Here is a 25674-nt window from a genome sequence, read left to right as displayed (position 1 = left end):
TACCAACAATTTGGAAATTGGTCTTGTTCAAGGACACATGACAAAACTAGTGGAAATGCGCATTGGCCATGGGTGGGGGGGGTGGGGGGGGTTGAAGGGGAAAGGTGGAGCATGAATCATGTAACCATGTTAAAAATGAATATTAATAAATGTTAAAAAAAAGCCTTTCAGTTATATCTTTTGTTTTTGCATCACACTTATTTTCTATCTATTATTATCTATTATTATATTATATTATCTATTATTTCCCTCTCACAGAGAGCCATCCCTTAAAACAAATGAGAAAAGGAAAGGAAGAAAGGGAGACCAAGCATAGTCATTATAATTGCATGTTGTTCAGTATTGATTTTGTTTGTTGTTCTTTGCAGATATGTTTTTGTAGTCTTGCTATATGTAGTTTTTTCATTTACTTCACTATGTGGGATGTAGGCAAGATGGCAGCTTAAGTAGCAGCAAAAGCTGAAACCACTCTGAGAATCCTACCAAACCAATCTTTAAAAAGCGCCTCAAAACAGCGGGAGTTAAAAACCATTTACTTAAATATATATCAGTTCATATGAGCCTTTTAATGCCTCCCGGTAGTCATCATATTCATTCTTTTCTATGGTGCAATAATAGTGCCTCAGTTTCCTCATATATAAAATGAGCCCAAGAAGAAAATGGCAATGTACTCCAGTATCTCTGCTAAGAAAAACCCAAATGGGATTGAGATGAGTTGGACATGACTGAAAAATCACTCAACAACAACAAATAGTGCGATAATATTCAATCACATTCATATGCCATAATCTCTTTAGCCATTCCATAATCAATAGGCATTTGCTTTATTTTCAGTTCTAAGTGCTTAATAAATGTTTATTGACTGACTCTTATAAACATTTTGGTGTATCGTTGGATCTTCCTGTTTTACTTTGATTTCCTTGGGACATAATCCTAGAAAATCAGAACTTTGAACCAAAGGATATGAATGTTTTAGTCACTGTCTTAATATTTGCTTTCCACAAGTGTTGGGCCACTTGATAACACTAACAAACAGTTTGTTAGTGTGCCTGTCTTTCCATAATTGCTCTAGCATTTTACTATTCCAATTTTTTTTCTGGAACATAGAACCCTAAATTTAGAGCTGTAAGAAACCTCCCAAGACCAGCTAGTCTAATACCTTCATTTTACAGATGAGGAAACTGAGGCTTAGGAGATTTAAGTAACTCCTAGGGTTTAAAAGGTATCAGAAAGGAGATTTGAACCCAAATTTCCTGATTCCAGAGCAAGAGAGTGCCCTTTCCACTGTATCACACTGCTCCCATCTTTGCACTTTGCCAGATTTGAGGTAACACCTTAAGGTTATTTCAATTTGCATTCTTATTGTGATTTGAACCAATTTTTCATGTGATTGTTAATAGTTTGCAATTCTTTTGAGAACTGTTTCTTCAGACCCTTTGACCACTTAGCCATGGAAACTGGCTCTTAGTGTTATATATTCATGTTACTACTCGAAATATTTTTGGATCTCAAAGATACTTTAACTATGGGTGAGAAAGTTAATGCTTTAAGATTTTCTTTTTCATTATTACTTTGAAAAATAACTAACTTGAAATTTTAAAATTCAAAGCAGAGGAAGAAAAATGTGCATGACACTGTTTACTTTATATTACATATAATTTTTTGTTTGTTTTTTTAAAGTGTATTAAATTTAGCATGACAGTAACAAAATTGCCCTTATTGTTTAGGTCTCCTTCTAAACTTCCTTTCTACTCTCTTTAATATATTTTTAATGTTTTATTTATACTATTTTCTTCTTTCTTTTTAACATCTATATTAATATGTACCAAATCTCACCTTTCTTGAGACAAAATAATTGTGCCAAAAAAATCACTGGCCATATCTTAAAATGTATGTCTTACAACTGTACCTCTAGTCTATCTCTTCCTGCCAGGAGATGTATAGCAAGCTTCCTATCAGTCTTCTGAAATAATTTTTCGTTATTGTACTGATGAGAAATTTTAAATTCTTCCAAGTTATTTTCCTTAAAGTCACTGTAGAAATTGCTCTACTGGTCCTATTCACCTTATTCTCCATCAGTTCATAGAAGCTTTTTCAGGTTTCTCTGAATCTGCCTCTTTCATCATTTCTCATAACACAATAATATTCCACTAACACACTATTATATTCCATACTTTATTCAGTCATTTCTTGGTTAATGAACACCCAATTTGTTTCCAATTCTTTTCTGTGCCAAAGAGTTACTACTAACATTTTTTGTGTGTCCTTTTCCTGTTTCTTTGACCATTTTAGGGTATAGTATTAGTAATGGTATTGCTAGATTGCTGCCTTTTTTTTTTTTTTTTTTAAGGTAACATTGTTCGTCAGATCAGTGATTCATCTAATGTTGAGTCCTTGGTATGGACTGTAGCTTCTAGCTATAATCTTGTTCCTGGGTGTAAATATGATCAGTTTGATGGTGCAGTTTCCACAGATGCATTGTAATAAATAGTGGGGGCTGCCCATCCAGGCTGTGTCATGGAATGTTGAAAAGTCAAAAAAAAATTATATATTTATTGTGTAAAGTCTAAGGCCATGATTATAGCTTAATATATCTCCTACAAGCTTCTAGTTTACCTATAGACAAGCAAAGAATATATTTTACAAAATAAGAAGTACTGTCTTGGTTTGGACAATATTCTAAATCAAGTTGTTCCCCTTTTACCAATTCTGAGTGTGTAAGATTGCTTTAACTAGTAGAACAAAACTTTCAAGTAGGTCCCTACTTCTTGACCTACTTTGCAGAAAGATATCTTCTTAAAGCTTGTGCATAAATTAATGAAAACTTCCATTCCCACAAAAGTATTTCCAAATATTCAATATGAAAATATACTAAATAACTCAGTGACCATTAGCCTTGCTTATTATAGAATCCCAGAATGTCAGAGCTAGAAGGCACCTTAGAAATCATTTCATCCAACACTTTCATTTCACAGATGAGAAAGCCATGGCCCAGAATGGTAATGAGATTTGCCCAAAGCCACGCCACTGAGGTTTTAGAATTTGGAAACCCTCTACATGGCCAACTCAATGATCATGGTGATAATAATGTTCCCTTCCCTTTCTTTTATGCTTAAAACTTATTCTTTCCTCTGAACTTCTATGGTTTTGTGTTCATTTGTTTTTCAGTCATGTCTGATTCTCTGTGACCTCATTTGGAGTTTTCTCAGCAGAGCCTCTAGCTCATTTTACAGATGAGAAAACTGAGGCCAACAAGGTTAAATGACTTGCTCTAGGTCACATAGCTAGTAAGTGTCTAAGGCCAAATTTGAGCTCAAGAAGATGAGTCTTCCTGACTCAAGCCCCAGCACTCTATCCACTGTGCCACCTTTCTGCTCCTATGGTAGTTAGGTGGTTGCCAGTATCATTGTCCCTCATTTATAGAAGTGAGAAAACTCACAAAACTTAAGTGACTTGCCCACGGTCATTCTGGACTTCAGTTTTAGTCAGTCAGCAAGCATTTATTGAGCACTTCCTTTGTTCAAGGTTCTGTGCTAAGGATTACAAAAAGGGAGAAAACATGTTCTGTGCTCAAAGAATTCACATTTTAATGGAGAGATGAATATATAAATAAGTTGGTACAAGGAGGGTATGTGGAGAATAGTAAATACAAAGACTTCCTACAAAAGGTGAGATTTCAGCTGGGTCTTGAAGGAAGCCAGGAAAACTAGGAAAGAAAGGCAAGGAGGGAGCACTCCAAGCATGACAGAAACCCGGGCAAAGACACAGAGACTGGAGTGTGTGGAGGGGAGTCAATATAAGATGACTGGAAAGCTAGGAAGCAGCCAGGCTACGAAGAGCTTTAAATGACATACAGAGGCGTATAAGTTTGCTGCTGCAGGTAATAGGGGGCCACTGGAATTGGAAGAGGAGCTGGGAGCAGGGCAGAGAGAAGGATGACATGGTCAGAAATCACCTTGGCAGTAGAATAGAGGATGAATTGTTTCAAGGATAGACTTGAGGCAGAGATACCAATTAGAAAGCTATCTAAAAGTCTAGCTCAGTGATGAGCAAACTTTTTAAAGAGGGGGCCAAAGGAAAGGAAATGTTCATCTGTCAGTCTGTTTCTAAGGCAACTCTTTCAAAGTTTCATTGTATTGTATCCTACTCATTGTATTCGTCAGATTAGGAATAATGTCTCATGGCCGGATAGAACATTTCAGGGGGTCCCATCTGGCCTGCAGTCTGTAGTTTGCCCATCACTGGGCTAGATGACAGGTGTCAAGGACCTGAACTAGGGTTGTGGCTATGGAAATGAAGAAAGGACCAAGTTTCCTCATTGGTGAAATGATGAGATTCGTCTAAAGCCCATTCAAACAATAAAATGCTATATAAACTGTGAATTCAGCAAGTCTGGGCCATAGGTTCTCCATTTGCAAAACAAAAAAACAATAAACAAATGGATTAGGGTTAGATAATCTGTAAAGTCTTTCTAGCTCATTACATTCTGTGATTCTGTGATCCATAAAGGTTTTTTGTGGGGAAAGATGGAAGATGATCCTGGTTCATCTGTTAATTAGTATTTGCTAAATTGTCTTATTTTGATTTTTCTTATAGGGAAAATATTATGTTTCACTTTGGGAGGAGAACCATCACCCCTTAAGCATTTTCAACTTTTTAATATTTTAATTGAATTTCCAGTTGTGCACATGTTGTTAATGAAACTCTGTTGTCCACCAGGGATGGATGAATGAGATCAACAGCTATGACCCAGAGACGTACCATGCAACTTTGACACATTCAGTCTTTGTTCGACTTGAAGGGGAAACCTTGAGGCTTTCAAAGCCCAATAAAAATATATCTAGAAGGGCCAGCTACAATGAGAGCAAACCTGAAGTTACCTATGTCAGCCAGAAAATCTACAATCTTTCAGATAGCAAGGTGAGTTGTAGAAACTCTTGAACTGAGAACATTGATGAAAATGTGCATCTGATATCAGTTTTGTTGTATGACATTTCTCCCTGTGATATTTTGTCTAAACATATGCTAGTTCTGAATATCAGCATCATTTTGTATACTTCTTCTGACAGTTTCAAGGGTATCATTACTCTTCAGTAGAATAAAAGGAAATGATGCATGTGTATGTGTGTAGTAAGGGAGGAGGGCTCTATCAAAATAAATGATAGATTTGTTCTCCGTATGTGTGTTTTGCTACATGTCCTAGAAGATTTCAAAATTATTTCCTTTTTGCTTTTGTAAAATATGAACTTTTTTTCTCCCTAAGCATCATTCTTTAAAGAGTGGGCTCTGTATTTGAGCTGGCAACTTTTGCTCTAATTGACAAAAATCCCAACAATTCGCTTTGGGGACTGTCCTTTTTAAGGTAGTAATTTTCTGACCAGAGTTCTAAAGCCTAGTAATGGGACATTCTTGTCTGTCATAAATGCATTAGTTAGCATAGATGTCATACATGGTGAAAAAAAAATCTGAGATATGATGTGGGAAACTTAGGGGGTTTTTCCAATGATTTTTGGTAAAGAATCTGAAAACTATTAAAAGCTTGCTGTTTTGAATGGTAATATTAAGCCTTTTCAGTTTATACACATCTAAACTTTGTCATCCTGTTGAAGACTACTGATGAAACTCATTAGACTGGAATGCTAACTGTGCTAGGCCTTTTGTCTAAGATCAAATGTACCTCAAAGGGATGTGTTATTGTTCATTTTTCCCCTCTTGTTTATTTATGTTATATTAGATGCTAATGTGCCATGCAAACTTTACCTTGGTATATAAATCACATTTCCTTCTCTTTAGATTTATCTTGTTCCCAAGAGTTTGGCTCGAAAACGGATTTGGAATAAAAAGTATCCTATTTGTATTGAGCTTGCTAGACAAGATGACTTTATGTCAAAGGCCCAGCCTGATAAAGATGTTTCAGAAGAAAAGACTGTATGTGAGAAAGATTCAGGAAACGAAGATCATAGGAGGTCGGTCTATCCTTCAGATGGAACAAAATCTGCAGGACAGAAGGATCAAATACTCTTTCTCTTTGGAAGGACTGGTCGAGAAAAAGAAGAGTGGTTTAGGAGATTTCTCTTGGCATCCAAGTTGAAGTCTGAAATCAAGAAACCATTCAGTGTCCCTAGCAACCCACCAGGTACCGATATGCCTGTTTTTTTGTGTTTTAGTTTAGTTTTGTTTTGGGTGCTGATTGTATTTTAAATGAGCTGTGTAACAGTCCAGGAAAAAGGGCAGTTCCTAACGAGTTAAGAAATTTCATCATTACTGATCTGACTTCAGTCTGCCACCTAAGACATATATTTGTGCATCATGTGGTATTTCACACTTTACTCTGGTAATTACCTCAGCCAGGCCCTTGTTTGGCTCCTGCTCCCCACAGTGACTGTTCTAAATCTTTTCCTCTCTCTTAAAGCCCCCAGCCTCACTTGCAGCAGATGTCCTTGCCTCCCACATTACTGAAAAAAAATAAAGTGTTCCAACTTCCTCCTCCTCTCCCCAGAACTTCTCATCTCTTCTTCCCTTTCTCTCCTTGTTCCTTGCTGAGATAGGCTGTATAAAATGCTTTGAAAACTTTAAAGTGCTATCATCATCATCATCTACCCAACACTTTCTTCCTCTTCACAGTCAGACTTCCTGAAAAAGTGGTCTTTATCTGATACTTCGACTTCTTTATCTTCCATTTTCTACTAAAATCTTGCAATCTGGCCTAAATGTTAAAGCAGTTCTCATTCCCCTCCCTCCCTCCCTCCCTGACTCCTTCAACAATAATTCTCCTTTTCACTTCAGATTTTGTAAAATATCTAGTTCTGACCCTTGTATGCAGGCCTTCAAGGAGCTGCATTGGCTTCCTCAGCATTGGTTCAGCCCTTTAAAGTTGACCCAGTAGCCTTTCCCTTCAACCCCAGGGCTTTCATGTTTCATTATTTATTTTCTAAATTTCCTGATCACTGAACTCTAATTTGAGGAATTAAGACAGTTGGACTTTTCTTGGTTCTTAAGGTAAGAGATCTGCTCTACCTTTTCCCTAATTACCATCTCCTCTTTCAACTATCATCAGTGTAATTAGATGCTCTGGTCTGGCATTCATCCTCTCTTTCCCTTCTACCCCGTGCGAAAGAACACACTCACTCACTCTCTCTCTCTCTTTCTTTCTCTCTCTCTCTCTCTCTCTCTCTCTCTCTTTCTGTCTTTCTCTCCCTCCCTCCCTGTCCCCTCTTCCTCTTCTCTGTCTGTCTCTCCTTCTACAAGGGAAAAAGGAATAAATGAATTCAGAAATAATATACTAGGACAAGATAGTTACATGCAAGAATATATATATGTATGAATGTATATTTGTCTGTATATAAAATTTACCTTGTCCCAGATGAGATGGTACATAACTTCTTCTGTTATTCTATACATTATTATAATTAAATAATAGAATACACAATTCTGTAGTAGTAATAACATAATTTAGAATGTGATTATATAATATTGTAAATTATATCATTTGTAGTAATTTAATATATTTATGCACATTATTATTATTCTATCACTATTATATGATTTTAAGACCATCCTTACTTACTCTAGGTCAGCTAGGTCAGCTCGTGAGCCCTATATAAGAACAGATTGGCCCACTGAGTCTTGATTTCACTCCCTTTTCGAACAGTCCTAGGCTTCCTCTCAGACTCAGTCTAGAAGCTTCTTGCTTGAATGATGGGTTTTTTGCTCTTCTGTTCACAAAGCTTCATAATGACTTAGTTCATTAGGTATCTCTCTCATCCTTCCCCCAATCAAAAAAAACCAGAAATGGCAACTGGTAGTATTTTCTCACAATTCCCCAAACTCTAATGAATTCAAATTAATAAGCCCAGAGTTTATAAACTACAAACCCTTTCCATATAGTGCTTTATTTGTTCTTATCTATTTACATATCACTTTTTATTTTAGTTAAATGGGTTTATATCTTGTCTTGTCCTTCTGCTATACTAGATGATAGGCTTTAGTGAGATCAGGTATTTCTTTGTATCTCTCTCAGTATCTGGCATAGTGTTCTGCATAGTTTGTTATTGTTTAGTTGTTTCAGTTGTGTCTGACTTTGTGACCCCATTTGAGGTTTTCTTGGCAAAGATACTGGAGTGGTTTGCCATTTCTTTCTCCAGTTTATTATACAGATGAGGAAACCAAGGCAAACAGGGCAAAATGATTTTCCCAGGGTCCCACAGGTATGCATATACAAATAAACAAAATGGTACTTTGTAATATTGAGTTGTTATAGATTTTTTATTCTAAGAAATATTTAAATTTTGGTAGAATTAATTGGACTTGTGTTGATTTGCCAGTACTTTACTTGAACTTTAAAAATATTGAAAGTATTATAACTTTTCAGATTAATGGGAAAACTGAGATAGAGTCCTAAAGCTAGAACCTCTGATTTTCTAACTTTTGCCTGGTGTCTTCTTCCAGAACTCTGGAAGTTCAAGTTCCATTTTAGAAGCAATGTGGTGGCACAATTGATAATGTTGAGCCTGGAATTCTGACAATCCCAGCTCAAATATAACCTCAGATATTTATTAACTGTGTAATTCTGGGCAAGTCACTTTAATGAGAATAATAATAATAAAAGCCATAGCATTTATCAGCAAGACTTTTCAGATAAACTACCAAGGGAATCTGTTTTTTGGTTTTTTGGTTTGTTTTTTTACTAAGTAACCTTAGCCCTGATCCTTTCACATCAAACTTATGGAAACAGATGGGACTGTATCAGCGTTCTGCTGAAATTGTACTATATTTGTTGATTTGCTAGAATCCATCAGAGTGTGTGTGTGTGTGTGTGTGTGTGTGTGTGTGTGTGTGTGTGTGTGTGTGTGTGTGATACAAGCTAGTTTCTTTGCCAAAAGAAATGCCTGAAGGGCTTGAAGAATGTCTCTATGGGGCAGCTAGCTGGCTCAGTGATTAGAGAGCTAGGTGTGGAGACAAGACCCTGGCTTCAAATTTGACTTCAGACATTTCCTAGCTGTATGTCCCTAGACAAGTCACTTAACCCCAGTTGCTTAGCCCATACCACTCTTCTGCCTTGGAACTGATCTCTATATTTGGCCTTATTATTAGAAAGTAAGGAGTTTCCTGGGGAGAATAAAACAAATCCTTCCTAAGAAGGAAGAAAAGACCTCCAGCATGGCAAAAAAGAATCAAAATAAGCCTTGAGAGGTAGTAGAAAACTATGTTTCAGAAGAGATGTTGAGCCATAGGCACTTTGTATATGATGTATAAATAGTAATAATAGTAGACAGCAGATAGTACAATACCCTATAGCTTATGGCTCTGGATGGTCCTTCTGAGAAAGAACAGTGTGCCATGATCTACAGAATGACAAGGAGGCTTTCCCCACACTGGTAGTATAAGGAATCTCCTCCAGATGGCCCCAGGAAGAGGAGAGAGACTCCTTTGTGCTCACTGACTCCCTGGTGAATGATACAGAAGCTACTAAATTTGCCTTTTTTTGGTTACTCAGAAGGGATGCTGACTTCATGAACCATGTATCCAGGACAAGTCCAATAGCCCGTGGACACTGGTCGAAGTGGCCAGTTGCTGCTCCCTAACTTCTCATGGCATATGTGGATCTGAATGATCCTTCCAGGAGAAAACTGGGAAGACATTCTGGTGTCTGTGATGTGCTGGGTAGGAAACTGAAAGATGTGGAAACACAGATAATGGAATGGATTCATTATGTTTCCTAGCTAGTGGTTATGGATAGGGACTAGAGATGTGATTTCACTGAAATGGGAAGCTCCCAGATGAAGAAAGAGAAGGGAAGGGAATAATAAGCATTTATATAGTATTTGCTTTGTTCCAGGTACTGTGCTTTTATAAATATTACCTCATCTGAACAACACCCCTAAGAGGTGGGTGCTATTATTCTCTCTGTTCTGTAGTTGAGGAAACTGAGGCAGACAGGACTTTAAGTGGCGTGCCCAGGATCACAGAGCTAGTAAGTGTCTGAGGCTGTGTTTGAACTCTGGTCTTCCTGACTCAGGTCCAGCATTCTATAAAAAGAAACATCTAATACCAACACAAGCTTATGCCTTCTTTGCAAATTCTAGTTTTAAAGAGCTGCCCACGGACTTAAAAGGATCAGTGATGTGCTTTGTGTCACACAGCTGCGATGGGTCAGAGGTGGGACTTGATCTCATGTCTTCCTGGCTTCTAGACCACTTTTCAATCCACTAAACTGGACTGCTTAATGAGAATTTTAAAAATAAATAGAGAATGTGAGGAGTGATTAACTCTCTACATGTGGTGTTAAAGAACAGGATTTGATTTTCTGGACCACAGCTTAAGATAACCCAGTGTTGTTGGGCTTTTGGCTAATGATAGCTTGCCTCATAAGGCCTAGAAGAACATGCTTGGCCATGCCCTTGATCAATATGATTTAAGACTGAAGATGGAAGGAAGAGGGGAAAATCCCAGGTGAACTTTAAATGTGGCTACTTTAGAGGAAATTAGGCACAACACAGGAAAAAAATCAATTTAGCAAATGCTTATTAAGCACCTATTTATGTATCAGGCACTGATGTAAGCGCTGGAAATATAAAGACAGATACCACACCAACACTACTCTCAAGGAACTCAGAATCTAATTAATGGTTAGAAGGACAAGTGCACAAATAACTGTGATCATAGGCATTTATAGCTAGAAGAGGCCTCAGAGAAAGAGATAAATACAAAGGAGAAGTCCAGACAGAGTGCTATGAGAAATCTGAGAAGGGAGAGAGCTTTGGGCATTTGTAATACTGAAGGGGCTAACCACTAATGCACTAGAGGGAATAACTAGGAAAAGGATTTTGAATAATACTTATGGCCTCAGATTCTATTTGCAGAGAATGGAGTGAAACTGAGATTTTAATGCAGAGTAGGTAATCTAAGCTCAGAGGTCAAAGAAACCTGGGATGGAATTCATGACTAGGATATGGTAATGGAAAGATACAACTTCTTCAAAACATAAAAATGAGCAGTGGAGTAATAGAGAACTGCATTCAAAGAAATTAGCGGAGATTTGTATGAACTGACATGGAGTAAAATGAACAGTTAGAACTAAACAATGGCCTCAATAATATAAAGGAAAACACCTTTGAAAGACTTAAGAGCTCTCATCAGTGCTGTGACCAGTCATTCCTGCAGAAGATCAAAATTGAAGTATGCTAGTAGGGAAGTGATGGGTAGAGATTCAGAAATAAAGCCAATGTATGAATTTCATTTTGCTTCACTATACTTATTTGATAGAAAGAGACTTTTATTTGAGGGAAAGTCTATTGGGGAAATAAGTGGATAATTACTGTGATGGGGAAAAAAATGGGAAGAGTACCAGTGTAACTACTTTTAAAAATACATAGGGGGCAGCTGGGTAGCTCAGTGGATTGAGAGCCAGACTTAGATACGGGAGGTCCTAGGTTCAAATGTGGCCTCAGACATTTCCCAGCTGTGTGACCCTGGGCAAGTCACTTAACCCCCATTGCCTAGCCCTTACCACTCTTCTGCCTTAGACCCAATACAAAGTATTGATTTAAGTAAGGGTTTAAAAAAATTAATTAATTTTAAAAATAATAAAAGGTTCCGTATCTTTTCTTCTGTTCTTAGCTTAAAACACTTCCAGACACCAGGGACTATAGCAGTTGTTTCAACAAAGCTAGGACCAAATTGAGGGAGAATAATAAAGAGAACATACATCACAAACAGAGAGGATGTGTCACTATAAATCATGTGGGAAAATGTTGTCATACTCTCCATTCCTCATGGTTGTTCATTCATTGCCTTAGCATCCAACATAGGCCATTTGGGCTTTTCATCATAGACTTAGCATCATAAGTTTTCTGGGCCTCTGTTTAACAGTTAAAACAGTGTAAAGCATTTCAGGCAAAGCAATAATGAAATTAACAGCCTGAAAATCATCACATTATGCTAATTTCAGGACTCCCAGTCTTCTTAACATGTTCTCCCTATATTGGGTCTTGGGGAGAAGATGGAAAGAGTAGCATTGATAAGAATAAAGATGACATTCAGCAGCCTGCTATTATATTTCTGCTTGGCCAAAATGCCCAGCTATGGCACTGTTGCCATTATTGTAATTATTATTATAACTAACAAATTATCTAGCATCCTTTAGGGCCTATAGGTCTGGCCACCCCTGGGCAATGGGAACAGAAGATAAGATGGAGGTGTGAGGTCCTTTTACATCCATTTGTAATTGGAGATGGAAGGGGAAGCTTTGAGCTTTCATTGGTATCTTAAGAGTGCCACCAACTGCCTCCCCTGGGTTATAATGCAGATATTAATTTTTTAGGGTCACAGTTGGACTTCTTTAATTATCACATTACTATCAGTTTTTAAAAAAAAAAGGAGGAGGGGGGAAGTATACCATGGTGGCTCAGTGGATTGAGGGCCAGGCCTACAGACAGGAGGTCCTGAGTTCAAATGTGATCGTGTGATCCTGGGCAAGTCACTTAACTCCCATTGCCTAGCTCTTATGGCTCTTCTGCCTTATAAGCAATATACAGTATTGCGTCTAAAATGGAAGGTAAGGGTGGAAAAAAATGCCATCTCCATTCTGGGAGCCCAGCCCAGAAGAAAAAAAAAAATTCAACAAATACGTGCGTGTCTCTCAGATAACATGAGTACAGTGCTTGGGGGAATTCTTGTACCCAAAAAATGCTTGTGACTCATAGACAAGTGAAAAATAAAGGACATACAAGAGAATGTCCTTTAGGTGCCAAATCTCAATTCCTAACCGTAATTTTTAGAGAAAGAAATCCAGAAAAACTTTACCACAAAATTTAGTATGTAAAATAGCTTAATCGTATTCTCATTAAAATTTACACAAAAAACCATCAAATTTTCATGAATTTGATCATTCTTTTAAAAATTCTATAAATCTTGAGGGAAAGAGAGAAACTTTCTACATTTTTCCATTTTTTTCCCCCTTTCCCCATAATGTGACCAGACCAAGAGGAAAAAGAAATAAAAACTGCTTAAGTTGAACTTCATTTCTAATCTGTTTATTCAGTGAAGTTTCATTACTTCAAAACAAAATACCTTCCCATTTCTTTTTCTTTTTTAATGGAAAGCTTCATGGATTTTTCAAGCACCCTCCATTTTTTTCCTTTTTTTTTTTTTAATTTAATTTTTTGTTTTACCCATACCTTCTGTCTTAGAATCAATACTGTATATTGGTTCCAAGGCAGAAGACTAGTAAGGGGTAAGCAATGAAGGTTAAGTGATTTGCCCAGGGTCACACAGCTAGGAAGTATCTGAGGCCAGATTTGACCCAGGACCTCTCATCTCTAGGTCTGGCTCTCAATCCACTGAGCCACCTTGCTGTCTTCTCCCATTTCTTTTTAAACTGATTTTTGCCATTGGTCCTTGAAGAGATGTGTCTCTCTAGCCCCAACTCATCATCTCTGAATTTTCCAGACCAAAGTGCTCCTTCTGACTCTCATTTCTGCCTGGTGTGTTATCCCTCTAGTAGCATCCCGACTAATGTATTTGTATCCCCCCCGAACTTAGCATTCGTGTAAGAAATAAAAATATCTAGACCAGAATCCTGAGCTGAAAAATCTAACTCGTATGTGTGGGTGAATAAAGCCAGAGGTCATCTTATTTCTAACACTGCTTGGCACATAATAGACACAATAAATATTTTTTCATTCCATTCATTTAGCATTCCCATTTCATTTTCTGGGTATGTCTTTGTTTTTTGAACTCTTAACCTTCTGTCTTAGAATTAATTCTAATTCCAAAGCAGAAGAGCAGTAAGAGCTAGGCAATTTGGAGATAAGTGACTTCCCAAGGTCACGCAGCTAGGATGTGTCTGAGGCCAGATTTGAACCCAACCCCTCCCAACTCCAGTCCTGGAGCTCTAGCCACTTAGCTACTGATCTACGTATGTTTTTAAATCACATTCCAGTATCCTCCTTTTGATCTATCAAGCTTAGTTATCAGTGTTCTAGAGAAATCCTCTTTACTTTCCCCATGGAACACTGAAGGAATCCATAGAGCTTTTGGGCAACTGAGTACCTGGGGCTCATGTTTGGCCATCTTGGTATTTGGAGGTCCCTTGCCTTTAATTTATTCTTTGCTCAAAAATCAGTTTATCATCTCAGTATTCTACCACTGCCACCAATTTTACTACTTCTTTAGTATAATAAAAATAACAGAAGCATGAAAATTTTGTTTTCCAATGTTCGAGTTTGTTTAAGCACTGAGATATATGTGTAGGTAGAGGCATATTATAGATATGTATGTGCTGAATGTATGTTTCCATAGGTATGTATATATACATGTATAGGCATATATGCATGCATAGATTTAAAGCAAAGAATACTCACAGCAGAGGAGCTATATGGCCTTTCAGCTGTTGAATGGCACATAACTTACTTGCTTTCTCTCAGGCCTATTGAGATATGTGCATCCAGGACCCCAGTGGAGAAGCTTGCATGAGGTAGAGCCTCATCAAACCTGAGAAGCCACCAAAGGGCTTCCCTCAGGGGTCTTTTGTGGGTTGGTGTTATTTGTCCCCCAAGCCAAACCAAACCATCTAGATGCAGTTTTTGCCCTTATTGGGGATGTCTGAAAACTATGGTTTAGACCAGTGATGGGCAAACTTTTTAAAGAGGGGTCCAAAGGAAAGGAAATGCTCATCTGTCATTCTGTTTCTAAGGCAACTCTTTCAAAGTTTCATTGTATTGTATCCTACTCATTGTATTTGTCAGATTAGGAATAATGTCCCGAGGCTGGATAAAACATTTCAGGGGGCCACATCTGGCACGTGGGCTGTAGTTTGCCCATCAGTGGTTTAGACTATCCTAAAGAGCTTCCTAGAGCATCTGTATAAATCTTTTTATTGCCAAGATGAGGGGGTTATACAGTAGGATCCCCTAGTGGGCATCTAGAACAGTGATGGTGAACCTATGGCACAGGTGCCAAAGATGGCACGCAGAGTACCCTCTGTGGGCACGGGCTTCCCCCTTTCCCCCCAGAATTGGTTACTAGAAAGGCAGAGGGACTTGGGCAGAGCTGCTCACCCTCTGCCCAGCAGCCAATGGGAGCACATAGGGAGTAAGGTGGGCAGCTCACAGGCAGTAGAGCTGGAGGGGAGCAGAAAGCTCAGGCCACTCCCCTCCCCTTCTCTACACTCACTGAGGACATTTCTCACTTTGCCCACCCCTCTGCCCAGCAGCCCAATGGGAGCGCTTTTTCTCTCTCCTGGGTGGAGTAAGGGAGGAGGGCATGGCATGTTGTCTGGGGATAGGGGTGGGGGGCCGGGCACAACAGCCCATCTCTAAACGGTTCACCATCACTGTCCTAGAATGACCTTTACTATTTCCTTACATTGACATAAGAATTATATACAGTAGTCGGGTAGCAGGGGGGCTTTAGTGGCTCATGCATCTATTGGAAATTGTAAAACATTTGATGTCAAAAAATGTAATTGTTAGAATGAAGGTTCTTAACCTTTTTCGTGAAATGGACCCCCTTTTCAGAATAATGTTTTCATATGCATAAAATAAAGTTAGGATTACAAAGGAAACCAGTTAATTGAAATAGTAGAAGAACAAGATCACAAACTCCTTTCATTCCCTTCATTAAAAACTGTCTTACAAAGAAGAAATTAAAATTGCAGCTGTACTAGGAAACACCTGTAATGTACTCTCAGTGTTTTTGAAATGATTGTGTATTTGGGGATAAAACAAAGCACCAGGCTAGATCTGAAACACTTTACACATAATTCACAGTTACCAAAACAAATGTTTGTATCATTGTTCATAACGTTGTCAGTGAATGATGGGAATTTTTTTCTCTTTTTATTCTCCTTCTCCCTAAAAATAAAAACAGAAATAGAAAAAATTAGCTGCTGGGAATCTAAGATTGAATGAGGAGGATTTGATTGGGAAAATAGAACAACAGAACCCTGGGAAGAAAATCACATAGCAGGAATAATGTTTTAGAGTTGGGAGAGAATTTAAATATCATTTGAGCAAATTCCTTCTTCCCACCCTTCCTTAATTTTACAGATAAGTAAACCAAGGGCCAGAAGGAAAATTGTTTTCCAGAAGTTACAAACTAGTAAGTTGCAGAGCTGGGATTCTGACCTTCATCTTCTGATTCCAAAACCAATGTCGCTTATCTCTGGTCTCTTTGGGAAATGGACCCAGTAGTGATATTGTTGGATCGAAGACTATGCATAGTTTTATTGCCCTTTGAGCATGGTTCCATATTGCTCTCCAAAGTGGTTGTATCAGTTCACAGTTCTACCAACAGTGTATTAGTGCCCCAGTATTCCTGCTGGATATTTTATTTTATCAATAAACTTATTAATTATTAAATTAAAGCAAGCAAACAAAATAAATAAATAAAATTGATGGGTGTTATTAATGAATAATAAATAATAAATGTTTTATTAATATTTTTATTATATTTTAATTAGATTTAATTAAATAATTTAGATAATAAATTATTAATAATAAACTAACAAAAGGGACTAAGAGGTACTAACCAGCTTGCTCCCAGGAACCAAAAAAAAAGAGGGAGGAGTTACAGCCAACTACAAAACAATAATGTGACCACACAAATGCGGAGGCGCAGGAGAGATTAAAGGGAATTTTGGGAAAACTAAGGATTTATAGGGGATGAAGTCCAAGGTTCAAAATTTCCATTTATACATGTGTGACCCTGGGCATGTCACTTAACCCCAGTTGCTTAGCTTACTACTTTTCTGCCTTGGAGCCAATACACAGTACCGATTCTAAGACAGAAGGTAAGGATTTAAAAAAATATTTTTTTTTTAAAAAGATACCTGACGCCTGGAGAATACAAAATATTCTGATTTTTCAAAAGGAAAAATAATAGGTTCTGTAATTTTAATATGGTGAGTGTGATTTACCAGGTAGTAGCCATTTTTGCATCATTGTTCCCCAAAGCGTTTTGGAGGTCAAATCTAGCATAGTTTATACAGTTATTCAAGGACTCCTTCATTGCTTATGTACTTAAAAGGGAAAAACTACATTTGTTTTGGTAAATGTAAAGGATATAAACGTGAAGTGTGGGGGCAGCTAGGTGGCATAGTAGATGAAGTGCCAGACCTGGAGTCAGGAGGGCCTAGGTCCAAATCAGCCCTCAGCTACTTCCTCGCTCTTGTCTAGTCATTTAACTCCATTTGCCTAGGCCTTACCCTTCTATCTTAAAGTTGTTACTAAAAGAGAAAGTACAGGTTGAAAAAATAAAAATAAAGTATGCCCAAATCTGGCCCATACTAAAAATGAACTTAAAAAAGAAAGCATAGGATCCAGTGGATCTAACACAGTGTTTCAGATGTGTTCCTTACAACAATCCCAAGACAAGCATTATTACCTCCATTTTACAGATAAAGAAACTGAGCAATGTTCAGAGAGTTGTTTGCCCAGTCACACTACTAGCTGTCAGAACCATCCATATGTACTTTCATCAATTTGGCAGAGATGACAAGAAACATTACAGTTGTTGGGGGTGTTGAGGGAAGTAAGGCCCAGTCATGGGTCTTGACAGAGTTATGAATTTTTCCAGGCATCCCGGAAAACTAATTGACACTAGATCCAAAAAATTAAAGAGTATATTTTCTGACCCAAGAATGCCATTGCTAGGATACCCAGAGAGGTCAAAGACAGAAAGAAAAGAGCCCATGTGTACAAAAATACAGTAGACCATTTTCCTGGGTTAGAAACCACTAGAGGTGCAGAGTAAGACATATTTTTGGAAATGGCCAATATGAGAATTTGTTTTGCTTGACTACACTTATTTGTTATAAAGGAGAGAAGCAATAGTGGCACGATACAGAAGTGGAGGAAGAGGAAGGAAGAGACAACGTAAAAATAAAAACAACTCTAAAAAGAATTTAGGAGAGGATAAGACAAGCAGAGCAGTATTGTTAACTTTAATGTATATTCAAATTGAGCTGTGATCTCATCAATTTGGCATTTTCCAACAAAGATAGACCCCATTCTTGCCCAGCCTATGCAGCTCCAAAGTTCACCCATCACAGGCCATCACCCAACATGATGTGAGCCAGTCTTTCTCTTCCTCTCTCTCTCTCTACTCTCCCTTCTCTTCCCTCTCCCTCTCCTTCTCCTCTCTTCCCTCTTCCCTCTTCCTCCCTCCCTCTCTCTCATCAGTTCCAAGTCAGAACAGCAGTAAGGATTAGGCAATTGGGGTTAAGTGACTTGCTTGGGGTCACACAGGAGGGTGCTGGTGGCACACTCAGGTTGTCCACCTGTCTGTCATCCCTTGTAGTTGATACAAAACCGACTCATCTTTTCTTCCTTTCCAGCAGTTCCTCACTGACATACTCCAAGCTCTTCATTAATCCTAAGTTCCAGCCTCGTCTCCCTGCACTTCTCCAACGCCCTCTGCATGATGCTCCTATTTAGTTCTTTAGTGGCAAAGGTGTTTTACAAGACTTTCCACCACATAGTAACACCAGTATTAAAAAGATAAGACTACTTTCACAGGCAGATTGTAGATGTAGATAGTGAAAGAACTTTGTAATTTCCTGAAAATAATCTAGTCCATTCTCTTCCTTTTTCAACTCTCATCAAATAAAAAGCTTTGTTAAACAATCACAGTAAGCTCAATGGATTCAATACTAAGTATCAGTTCCAAGATAGAAAAACTGTAAGGACTAGGCATTTGGGGTTAAATGACTTGCTCAGGGTCCCCCAGTGAGATAGTGTCTGAGGCCAGATTTGAACCCAGGATGTCCTGTCTCCACGCCTGGCTCTCTAGTCACTGAGCCACCTGCCTGCCCCAGCACAATGGATTCCTATATTCTTTTCATATTTCAATTAAATGTGAAGTGGTGAAGACCAAGATCTTTTGTTGAATATTACTTGTAAAAACTTCCACTTGTAATAGATGACTATCTTAAGAGTTTTGTATAGACGGAAGATTGGCTGTATAAGTTAGAGGAATCCTAATGGTTTCTTGGTTACTTTTTTCCCACATTAATGTGGTCCAAAAAATTTCCCCGCCCTTTTGGTCTCTTTCCCTCTTTCAGATACTTTATAAAATTGCTCCTAGATGTTTGGAGTACTCTGTATATGAGCCCCTTAGCTCCCTCATAATTCTATTGTCTCCAGCCCAGATACCTTTTACCCTTCTATAAATACTCTTCCATCCTTTCTGGCAGCTTTCCTGGATTTTTTCTCATTAATACTGTTGCTTCCCCCTCCCTGCACTTTTTAAACCCTTACCTTCTATCTTGGTACCAATTCTAAGGCAGAAGGGCTGGGCAATCAGGGTTAAGTGACTTTTCCAGGGTCACGCAGCTAGGATCAGTGCCATTTCTTCTTCCTCATAATTTTCATTCTTGAAATGCCAGTGGGAGACATAGTAGGATATAGTGCTATGTATTTTTTTAAGGAAGAAAAGATTTTATTTTGCAGTGATAAGAAGAGAAAGATACAAAATATTGATTGGCTAGATGAGCTTGCTTGCTAGGTCCCTTCTAGAATTCCTTATTTCTTTACCCTCTTATAGAGTCTGTGCCTAATTCCCCATAATTCTTCTTTAGGGCAGCCAGATCTTTCTTGGCCTCAGAGAACTCTCCTTTCTCCATGCCTTCACCACATACTGGTATACAAATGTCCCTTAGCCTTCAGAAGGTCTAACAGGTGATCTGGATGGGCCTAAGCACTGGCAGTGCCATTGTGTTCATTAGCATGAGTGCTGTGTTCAGCCAGGTCTGCCCTGGTACCACAGTTGGAGGCTGCTAATTGATACTAACTTTGAAGCCAGAGGGTTCTATGAACTGAATGGTTCTTGATTGTGGCATTGATGAAGTTGACATTCTTGAGTACCATATCGCCTTGGTACAGCATGCCATAGGCTATGTACTCGCCATCTTATGGCAAATTACAGGGGTTAAAGGCGTCAGAGCAGATGCTGGAGAGCTATGCTACAGAGACCTGCTTATGATAGGCTTTTCCAGCAGAAACAGTGAATAAGTAGGTGACAAGTGAGAAATAGATTCAGGGTTAAGGTACCAGATTGGTCTAAACTTGGTGAAGTCTCCATGGAGAGCACCATCAAAGGACAGTGCTTAGGGGTGAGTAGGTGGCTCAGTGGATTGAGAACCAGGCCCCAAAATGGGCAGTCCTGGGCTCAAATCTGTCCTCAGAGCTGCATGACCCTGGACAAGTCACTTAATTCCCATTGCCTAGCCCTTACCACTCTTCTTCTGCCTTGGAAGCAATACTTAACATAGATCCTGAGACAGAAGGTAAGGATTTCACACACACACCAGTGATGATCTGGCCAGTGAGCTATTAAATGAGTTAACACCAGTTGAGATTAGTGTACATCTGGAGTTCAACGTCCAGATTCTGGCAGCAGATATCATAGATTGCGTCATTGTCCACCATGAAGGTGCTGTCCAAGTACCCCAGTGGTTAGGATGGAATTGCAGGTCATTATTACAACTGCGGATACCTATGGGACTAGGTAGATGGCAAACTAACGTGGACTTTTTTGCCATGGTCAGCAAAAAGCCTCTCCATCAGCAGGAAGATGAAAGCTAAGCTTGTGCTCCCCCCAAAATTATGAAGCCCTGTGCGCTGCTCCAACAGTTTTCAGATGTGTCCAATATAAGATCAGTCATCCCCTTTCCAACAGTATAACAGTCCCAGACATAGTTGTTAGTAGCATTTTCCTTGCTAGGATCAGCTGCTCAGGGTGAAATAGCTGTTTATAGATACTGATCCAAACCCCACACCTCACCTTTTACAGTAGGCTTCAGTTTTACATAGACTTCTCTGGGCAAAATGTTTGCCTGTCCCTGCCTCATTGAAAAAAGGCTTTTTTTGTTTGTTTGTTTTTAAATAAATCCTTACCTTCCATCAATACTGTGTATTGATTCTAACACAGAAGAGTGGTAAAGGCTAGGCAATGGGGGTTGTGACTTGCCCAGGGTCACACAGCTAGGAAGTGACTGAGGTCAGATTTGAACTCAGGACCTTCCAGCTACCCCCTGAAGGAAGTTTTAAAGGAGTCATAGCCATCCCTGAAGGACCTGTCCCTTGACATGGTACAATTGTGGTGAATACCATGCTCTAAGCAATATGATTCCCAACAAGCATTACCCATCTGTATTCCAGCCTGGTTGACATGGATAGAAATACACTTGGACATGGTTGCTCTGGTGCATGAAGATGGAAAGGACACACGATTGCCTACAAATGGGTTATGGGTCTCTGTCAACACAGTAAATCCCTTATTGCCATCTTTCTACTGGTTTTACCCTCCATTGCTTCTCTCTGCTTTGAGATGATACTATCTATAATTGTCAATCATTTTTCTTCACAGGGCTTTACAAACCAATTTATATTCAAACCCAGGATTGCTTTTGGCAGCCATCTGTCTCTCGCTCTCTGACAAGTAAAGTCACACAATTGCTGACCAAGGTGCTTTCTGGCTGCTCTTGAGTTCCTTGTTGTGGCAAATGATTTACACTGGTTAAACTTGCAGATATAATTATTTTTCATTGCCCTCCATTTCTCTTTCTTTCTTCTTGGTCTTCACAAAATTTGATATCATCTCTGATGAGGCAATAATCTGATTGTACACAGACCACTGATTAAGGGATAACTCCCACTTTAGTAACACAACTTTTCCTATTCTGCCCAAAATAAAATCTCTTTCATTCTTTATGGGATTATTTGGTGCTCACCATGCCTAATTACCTGCCAATTCTTTTAAAAGACACATCATGAAGCTTCTGTATAGTCTGTAAGTCTGTCCTTTCTTTTATTTTTCCAAATCATACTTTACCCTCTATTTCTCCCCAGTCTCATCTTTTCTTTTGAAGTCTCCAAATATCAGAGTGAATTTTGATTTTATTTGGAGGGTCTTATCAGATTCTTTGTTGAATTTCTTTTCTACTTCAACCATGTTACTGAGTCACCTGAGTGGCAAAGTGGATAGAGAACCTGACCTAGAGTTAAGAAAATGCAAGTTCAAATCCAACCTTAGACAATTAGTTGTGAGACCTTATACAAGTCACTTTACTTCTGATTGCCTCAGTTTCCTCACCTGTAAAAAGAGACTAATAATAACACCCACCCCTACCTTTCAAGATTATCATGAACATAAAACTTTTAAAGCACTTTGCAAACCATAAAATGTTAAATAAGTACTTTTATTATTTGTTCAAAATACCTAGTGAGTAGCTATTGTTATTTTTATGGTGGTCTTTTTGCAAATACTTAACATTAGTTTTACAATTGGTGATGACCTAGTATCTCTTGTAACCTGGTTAGATGATAAAATTCCTTCCATTGTCTCTCTGAGGAATACCTGTGAGTCATCCTTCCATTTAACTGCAACTTCCTTCTTCTGGCTCCGTTTATTGTAAGAAAGTCAAGAGATTGAGATCCACAAAATCCTACTTCAGTGCCTCATCATGGAGTAGAGGTTATCAGAACCAATGGGGAAGCTCTGTGGCTAGATACCAGGCCTGGAGACAGGAAGTCCTGGGTTCAGTGACCATGAGCAAGTCACTTAATCCTAGTCACCTAGCCCTTATGCCTTGGAACCAATACTGAGTATTGATTCTAAGACAGAAGGAAAAGGTTTAAAAAAGTAATGGCACCTGAGCATAAGGCCTGGCAGCTTTTAACCCTGCTAGAAAGACTTTCAGAATGAGTGAATGAACAATAATGCCATTGTTAAGCACTTACTATATGCATGGTATTCTCCCAAGCTTTGAGGCTAGAAATACATTCCAACAAGGCAGTCCCTTCCCTGAAGGAGCAGACAGCCTAATGGGAGAAGACAAAACAGACTGTGGAGGGGCACAAGGAGCTGAGGAGAGGAAGAAACTCTGTTTTATAAGGATCAGCCTTGCTCAGGATGGCAGGGCAGCTCAGACGAGGGCTGGCCTCCTGGGGACAAGATTGTTTTAGCCATGGCAACCCAGGAAACAACAGGTTTTTTAAATCATCCTTGGCCCTGGTTAGCCCCTTCCTGCCTCTGCAGTGACTGTGGCAGCACAGTTAGAAAGCAGACAGAGGGTGAAGAATCACAGGACGTTTAGGCCATCCACAAGTAAGTGTGCCTCTTGCTGGGAGAGAGTAGTAATGTCACTCTTGATCTTCCTGCAGTATGTATGAAATCTAGCATCCTTGTTAGGTTGCCTTACATAATCGAAATGGCAGTTTCACAATCCTCTTTCTGTTCCTTGTGTATTTGTGTGTGTGTGTGTGTGTGTGTGTGTGTGTGTTTATTTTTAAATTGTTGCTCCCTTTTTATTCTCCACTCAGCTGTCCAGTTGATCTTCCTAAAGTGCTCATGTTCCCACCTACCCCCACTGAATAAAGTCCAATCCCTCTCTGTTGCCTCCAGGATCAAAATAAAATCTTCTGTTTGGCTTTTTTCTTCTTCTGTCTTTGGAACAATTCCTTTGGTTCCAAGGCAGAAGAATGACAAGGGCTAGACAATTGGGGTTAAGTGATTTACTAGGAAGTGTCTTGAGGTCAGATTTGAACCCAGGACCTCCTGACTCCAAGCCTGGCTCTTTAGCTGCCCCCTCTCTGTTCTGCTTTATTATCTGGCTGCTTCCTACCTTTCTAATCTCCTTGCAACTTATTCACCAGGGCCCTCTGTGATCCAATGACACTCCATCTCCCAACACAGGGCTTTTCATTTTATTTATTTTTATTTTTAAATCTTTACCTTCAGTCTTAGAATGAATACTAAGTGTTGGTTCCAAAGCAGAAGGAACAGTAAAGTACTAGGTGATGGGGGTTAAGTGACCTGCTCAGGGTCACGTAGCTAGAAAGTGTCTGAAGCCAGATTTGACCCCAGGACCTTCCATCTCTAGGCCTGGTGCTCTATCCACTGAACTACCTAGCTTCCCCAACTCGGGACTTTTTTACTGACTCTTCCCCATACCTATGGGATAGGCTCCCTCCTCATCTCTGCCTTTCCGGCTTCCTTGAAATAACGTTTTTTTAACCCTTAACTTTCTGTTTATTGACTTATAGGTGGAAGAGTGGCAAGGGTGGGCAATGGGGGTCAAGTGACTTGCCCAGGGTCACACAGCTGGGAAGTGTCTGAGGCCAGATTTGAACCTAGGACCTCCTGTCTCTAGGCCCGACTCTCAATCCACTGAGCTACCCAGCTGCCCCCTCCTTGAAATATCATTAAAAACCCATCTGTTGCAAGAAACCTTCCTGATCCTTCTTAATGCCCTCTCTTTTAGATTACTCGCAGTTGAACATGATCCTACATCATGTTAGTACATAGTTGTTTGCATACTTTCTCCCCCATAGACTGGGAACCTCTTAAGAACGTGGACTCTTTTGCCTTTCTTTAAATGCCTGACACAGAGCACATTGCTTGTAACATAGTAGGCACTTTATAACAGTTTGTTGGGGTGTGTGTGTGTGTGTGTGTGTGTGTAAACATATATATATATACATATACATTTATTTGTTTATTTAGCTCATCTTCTGTCTTAGTAACAAACTAAGGGCAAAGGCTAGGCAATTGGGGTTGAGTGACTTGCCCAGGGACACATAGCTAGGAAGTATCTGATTTGAAACCAAGTCCTTCCAATTCCAGGCTTGGCTCACTATCCAGCTTGTTGGCATATTAATATGTATGTTTAATTATATATGTATTATATGTTATTTATATATACATACATATTTGTGTATGTGTGTGTATGTATATATATATACGTATATATATATACGTATAACTTTAAGGTGGAAGGCAAGGGCTTTAGGTATAAATATATAAATATATACGTATATATATATATTTATACCTAAAGCCCTTGCCTTCCACCTTAAAGTTAATACTGTGTTCCAAAGCAGAAGAACAGTAAGAGCTAGGCAATGGGGGGTTAAGTGACTCGCCCAGGGTCATACAGCTAGGACAAGTCTGAGGCCAGATTCAAACCTAGGAGCTCCCATCTCTAAGCCTGACTCTCAATCCACTGAGCTACCCAGCTGCCCCCAGTAATATTTTTTAAAGTACCAGAAGCAAGATTCTAGCCCAGCTAATTTCAGTCCAAATGCTTTTACCACCTAACTCCCTTCAACTCCCTTCCCTTCTACTGCATGGGAAGATTGAAAACTGGATGCTCTCGAATCTTTGATATTTAGCAGGACCACTTTAGGGCTTAGAGCTAGTTAGCTGTCTCCTGCTTTACAAATGCCCAACAGTGATTCAGACTGCACCAAAATCCTTTTGTTTTATTTTGCTCAGCATCGCATGAGAGGAATATAATGTTGGATTTTTATTAACCTTGGCATAAAATACTTTTTCTCTATTGACTTTTGCATTTTCATTTAGTATTAAAATATTCTTTTGGCAAAGTATTCATCCCATCATTACTTTCAAACTTAACTGTAAGATGAGATGAAGGATAACAAAAAGATAATTATAGCTTTTTATTCTTAAAAATTACTCAGTAAAAATTCTGTAAACTTTAAATGAATCTTAATGTTACCAGATGCTTTACATTGCTCCCAGTGAGGCCTAGTAGTATGATGGATCTCTTAGGTCTGATAAGAGCCTTCCCCAAGTCTTTTCCTTTCTTTCTGGAATTCACCATGAACTTCATATTAGACATTATTTGATTCTTTATCACTTTACATTTGC

General features: G+C 38.9%; 1 protein-coding gene across 1 annotated transcript in view; it reads left to right on the top strand.

The window, feature by feature from the left end:
* The window catches only part of TEX2 (testis expressed 2), a 149057-nt gene that overhangs the window by 76229 nt on the left and 47154 nt on the right, over positions 1–25674 (top strand). Inside the window, exons 4-5 of the mRNA XM_044673531.1 lie at positions 4720–4920; positions 5794–6136. Of these exons, the coding sequence (XP_044529466.1) occupies positions 4720–4920; positions 5794–6136 (544 nt within the window). The remainder of the gene's footprint in view (positions 1–4719; positions 4921–5793; positions 6137–25674) is intronic.

Source organism: Gracilinanus agilis, chromosome 4, assembly GCF_016433145.1.
Source record: "Gracilinanus agilis isolate LMUSP501 chromosome 4, AgileGrace, whole genome shotgun sequence".
In the NCBI taxonomy this organism is placed as follows: domain Eukaryota; kingdom Metazoa; phylum Chordata; class Mammalia; order Didelphimorphia; family Didelphidae; genus Gracilinanus; species Gracilinanus agilis.
This window is presented reverse-complemented; position numbering and strand designations above follow the sequence as displayed.